This window comes from Gadus macrocephalus, chromosome 3 (assembly GCF_031168955.1).
Source record: "Gadus macrocephalus chromosome 3, ASM3116895v1".
Taxonomy (NCBI): Eukaryota; Metazoa; Chordata; class Actinopteri; order Gadiformes; family Gadidae; genus Gadus; species Gadus macrocephalus.
In genome coordinates this window covers 11,706,326-11,711,325 of record NC_082384.1, presented here as the reverse complement: position 1 = coordinate 11,711,325, position 5,000 = coordinate 11,706,326, and the positions used below count along the sequence as shown (strand labels likewise).

Below are 5,000 nucleotides of genomic sequence, written 5' to 3'. Positions count from 1 at the left end.
TAATGTCTATTATGTAAAGACAAATACATTATATTAGACATGGACAGACACTAGATTGTATACAGCTTATACTTTCTTGCTATTACTAATATATATAGTAATATAAAGTAAGTTTAAATATGTATACAACCCAGTGTCTGTCCATGTGTCCGTTTCGGTTAACTGGAGGGAGCTACACAATGCCTTTGTGTGTACATAACAGACATTATTATGTGTACACAAATACATTGTATTAGACATTGACCGACATTAAAGTCAGACTTGGGACTGAAATCCTTAAGACGAGTTTCCCACGTCTACCGGTTTAGTGTGAGTGTGACCTTTCCTGGGATAACAGAAGATAATCCTCCCACAAAAAGGAATTCCCCTTTGTTTTGTCGGGTTTTGTCCTTTCAACTGTAGACGGCCTCTTTCTCCTCACTCCTGTGGAGGCACGCTGATGAAATTAGGCACCGCTCTATCTGACTCACACTGTTACTAAATTGCACACAGGTCTAAACATCCAGCCTACAATGTAACACGCTCCCTGGGGAATTCATAAGGGCTCACTTCCTGACTCGCACCACACACTAACATCAATGCGTTTTGGTAATGACTCCAATGTCAGGGAACAGCTGACAATCCAGACGCTGTCTGAATGTGAAGGTGGTCAGTTGTTGGGAAGGCAGTGCAGTGATGGTGTATGTGGGAGGGGTCTTGGCTCGGTTCTCGTCGTGTCTGTGAAGTTTCGTCAGCGGGTCGCCATGACACTCCCGCTGGTCGACGATAGCCAGCAGCAGACTTTTAGACCTCACCACCACCACCACCACCTCTACCTCTACCACCACCACCATCAATACCACCTCGACCACCTCGACCATCAACAATACCACCAACATCACTACCATCACCACCACCACTACCTATACAACAACAATCACAACCGCCACCATCATTACCACCACCAACATCACCACCACCACCACTACAACCACAATCACTACCATCACCACCACCACTACCTATACAACAACAATCACCACCACCACCATCATTACCACAACCAACATCACCACCACCACCATCATTACCACCACCAACATCACCACCACCACCACTACAACCACAATCACTACCACCACCACAACCACCATTTATATTTTCATTTAAAAGTTGTTATTGATTTTCAGACATCAGACAAATAAATACTAATAATATAAATAAAACAATACATGAGACAACAATGAAAGGTTGTATCCGATATAGGATGTCTGCCTTCATACCCTCTATATACCCCCATCTATCTTACGACTACCTATTTCTGGGCGTCTGCCGAGTGGCACCCCCTAGCGGTGACACGCAGAGACACGAACACTGCGACGCCCACCTCATTCCGTTCTCTGAATACCAACCGAAATCAAAGAACACGTTGAGTGATCTTTGGCTTGATAACCAAAAGAACAGGTTAATAATCATTACTAGTACATTTATGGCTCAATGTCAATCCTCACAAGATGTGATTGGCCATGTCCTTAAAACCATCCCTGAAGCAGCACACCCTGGAATCGTGCAGCACCGTGTTTTAAATGTGCTTTACGTAGACAAGCAAAAAAAGGTTGTATCTACACAGTTTATTTTAATACAACAACTACTAGTCCAGAATGGCCATAGGGATAAAAGGTTAGTCGATCTTTTATTTACACTTGTTGGTAATTGTTTTAGATGGCAAGACATCCCTGCGGATAACCTTACGTTCCCCTGTTTATTTCCTTCTTCTGTTTCGCATGTGTGACATGTTTTCCTTCCCTTGTGTGATCTCTCCCCTCCAGAGGAAGAAGGAGAGCCTTGGAACTGATCTGGTCCTGCCTGACCTGTTGCTGGTCTCTGTCCCGCCCGCCTCCTCCCAGCTGGAGGTCCAAGACCAGCTGGGGCGCATCATCTCCGCCCTGGATCAGTGTCACTGCCTGTTGGAGCGGGCCATCGCCCGGGAAGAGCAGGCAGTCGGGGTGACAGTGGTGGGGAAGGCTGAATACCAGAAGCAGAGGAAGACGGTGAAGGACAGGCTGGCGCTGCTTCTCGGCAGCACGCGGGGGGTCCTAAAGCGCTTCAGTGGAACTGCAGCCCTGACGACCACCACCAACTGTCAAGAGGTATGGTGGCAGTCTAACCGATTCTTAGGAGTTTCTATACATTTTATTTGAGTTTGTATTGGTTTTATATGAGTTTATATGTTTTGTACGAATACAAATATAAATACAGGGACAGGTAGCTGCATTCAATGTTAAAGGCTCTACCAACACAATGTTACCTTTAAGTATTTAGAGGACGTTATTATCAAAAGTTCATATATTTCTTACCATATTGGTCCCTAGTTTGAAACTAATCCTAGCGGTGTAACTGAGGTGCTGCACCAGTTGAGCATCCCTCATACCGGCAATTAGCCAAGACACTATATGACAAGTATATAATTATTTAACTTTTGTCGTTCACACACATTATTAGGATATTAACATTACATAACAAAAACTCAAACAAAAACTTGAGATTGACGTGCATGCACATATAGATTAAATAAGCGTCCAAACCTAGAACACCTTAGAGACGCACAACTACATACATATACCTACAAAATCAAAACAAGAAAGTGATGTATACCATCATGTTACATGTTCAAGTAACCATTGAACAATCGTGGGAGGGTTAGGCTTAATCCGGTTAAGACTAATTATTTTTGCCTATGCAGTATTCAACACCCTGTGTTTAACAGGTGTGATTCAATAAGTGATACTTCCATTAAGAACAACAGCTGGTCCAGGGGAATATCCCGTGCCTAGAATTCTCCAGAAGTTACGTCTTTCCAAAATAAGGCTATTTTCGAGCAGGCCCAAAAGCTTGGTCCCCCCCCCTGCCATCGCTTCTCAAGCATTGGTTGGTAGCATCGCTTTTAAAGACGCAGGCGGTCAGCGGGGCTCTAATCAAAGGCCTCCTGCCCCTGTGACATCCAGAACCTATGTCTTCTCAGGCGTCCTTGTCCGCTGTTGTGTTCGAGCCCCATGGTCCTTTGATATGTTTAATATATTCAAATTTACTTGTAGGTTATTTAGCAGACGCTTTTATCCAAAGTGACTTACAATAAGTACATTTTTTTCAGAGGGAAGAAAAACAATGTATCGCTGTCGGCACAGTTAGGCTGTTCATAGAACCAAGTGCCAAGCACTAACAATTGTTAGGTAAACTCCTTCCCTGTATGTAACAAAGCTAGCTAGGATAAGATGCTACACAATGCTAAGTACTATTTTCAAGTGCAAGGACGTACAACACACAACAAGGGTGCACATTTAGTTCCATGAAGTATTATCAGACAAACAAGCATTCACTTTTTTGTTTGAGATGATTTGGGCCTGTTAACTCAACTCGACTATGGGCCGTTCTAAATCCTTGTGTTGGTTCCCCTCTGCGCTGGCAGCCGGACGGGTCCACGGTGCTGTTTGAGGTGAAGATGTGGATCTACCGGATCTACGGGGAGCTGGAATACTGGAGCAAGGCCGCCATCACCCTCCTGCAGGCGCTGGCCGGGCCGGGGTCCGTCCGCATGTCCACCAGGAGAAGGAGGAACATGCAATAAGGGAGGGAGGGAGAGGAGTGCAGAGGGTTGGAGAAAATGGAAAAGAGGAGAGGGGTGTGTGTGTGTGTGTGTGTGTGTGTGTGTGTGTGTGTGTGTGTGTGTGTGTGTGTGTGTGTGTGTGTGTGTGTGTGTGTGTGTGTGTGTGTGTGTGTGTGTGTGTGTGTGTGTGTGTGTGCGCGCAGGGGATTGCCAGGGCAACAGAAAGGAGTTTTGCGAGGTTCTGATCAGGAGGAGGTGTTTTATCCCCTGGTGCAACAAGAGGAACAAAGAATGTGAAGACGACCCTAATCTTGAACTAAAACAGTCTGTGAAGAGTGAGCGAGAGCACAAATATAATTTGACACTTTAGGTGTATTGCTAGATAAAGTAGACAGCTTCAGAAGAAAGAGCAAAAATAGTTCAAGGAAAACGGTCGTCCTGCACTTGAGAATCGTATAACATTAAATTTTCAGCATTAAATGCATAAAGTGATTTGATACACATTGTTGCTGGTTATGGTCACATGGTTATATACCTGAAGGCAGGCTATCTTGTTTGTTTTATATTTCTTTCTTTCTTATTCTTTCTTAATTTTTTATGGTTATTTTCATATTTCAAATGTCATGCTTTGGATGGGAGGAAAAGTCATTGGTCAAAATTATCGTAAATTGGCTTTCCATTCATTTGAGTGAAATGTATTTAATTTTTTTAATTTAATTTGGATAATTTAAGTTAATGTCATTCTGTAGGTCATTTTTTTAAGTAACTCACTAACATGGGGGACATGCTTTGTTACATCCAAAATTCCAAGTTCGTTATAAAGGTAGGTCGTATCTTTGTGATTCATGTTTGAAAACTATGGTTTAGCATTACTTGAACAACTCCGCCATCCAGTGGCATTTATTTAAGGGGGCGTATGTAAAATAGCGCCATCTGCTGTTTGTAATGCACATTGCTTTATCTTTGTTCTGACGTTTATTTATATTTCTTCACTGTTTACTTACTGACGAACTTCCAAGGACCAAAGATACAAATCTACAATTATTGATTATTTAAAAGAAATAAAGAATAGAATATATTGAACATAACGTGTACATTGTGGTTAGATATGTTTTTATAATTTATGTGCCAGATACCTTGAATAGACTTGTTATAGATGTCCGTTGTATTTTTAACCCAGGAAAGCATTAGTTGGTTAAATTACACCAATGATAATTAAAGAGAGATACGTCTTTACCCATTCCATAGTCTGGAAGAGCCAGCCTTGTTCAAGAGGAGTCAAATTGATTCATGGTTCAAATTAAGTAAGAGGGTGAGATTACCCATTCCAGAACAATTCCACCAAACGTTCCTTTTAGAAAATACACTTTCCCCTGTGGTTAAATAAGTGAGATACGGATAACCGGAAAAAAAAAAA

At 42.4% G+C, this 5,000-nt stretch overlaps 1 protein-coding gene across 1 annotated transcript in view; it reads left to right on the top strand.

The window, feature by feature from the left end:
- Positions 1–4,661, top strand: part of cntf (ciliary neurotrophic factor) — a 6,246-nt gene extending 1,585 nt beyond the window's left edge. The window contains exons 2-3 of the mRNA XM_060047271.1: positions 1,809–2,129; positions 3,446–4,661. Coding sequence (XP_059903254.1) covers positions 1,809–2,129; positions 3,446–3,604 — 480 coding nt within the window. The 3' untranslated portion in view covers positions 3,605–4,661. The remainder of the gene's footprint in view (positions 1–1,808; positions 2,130–3,445) is intronic.
- The last annotated feature ends 339 nt before the right edge of the window (positions 4,662–5,000 follow it).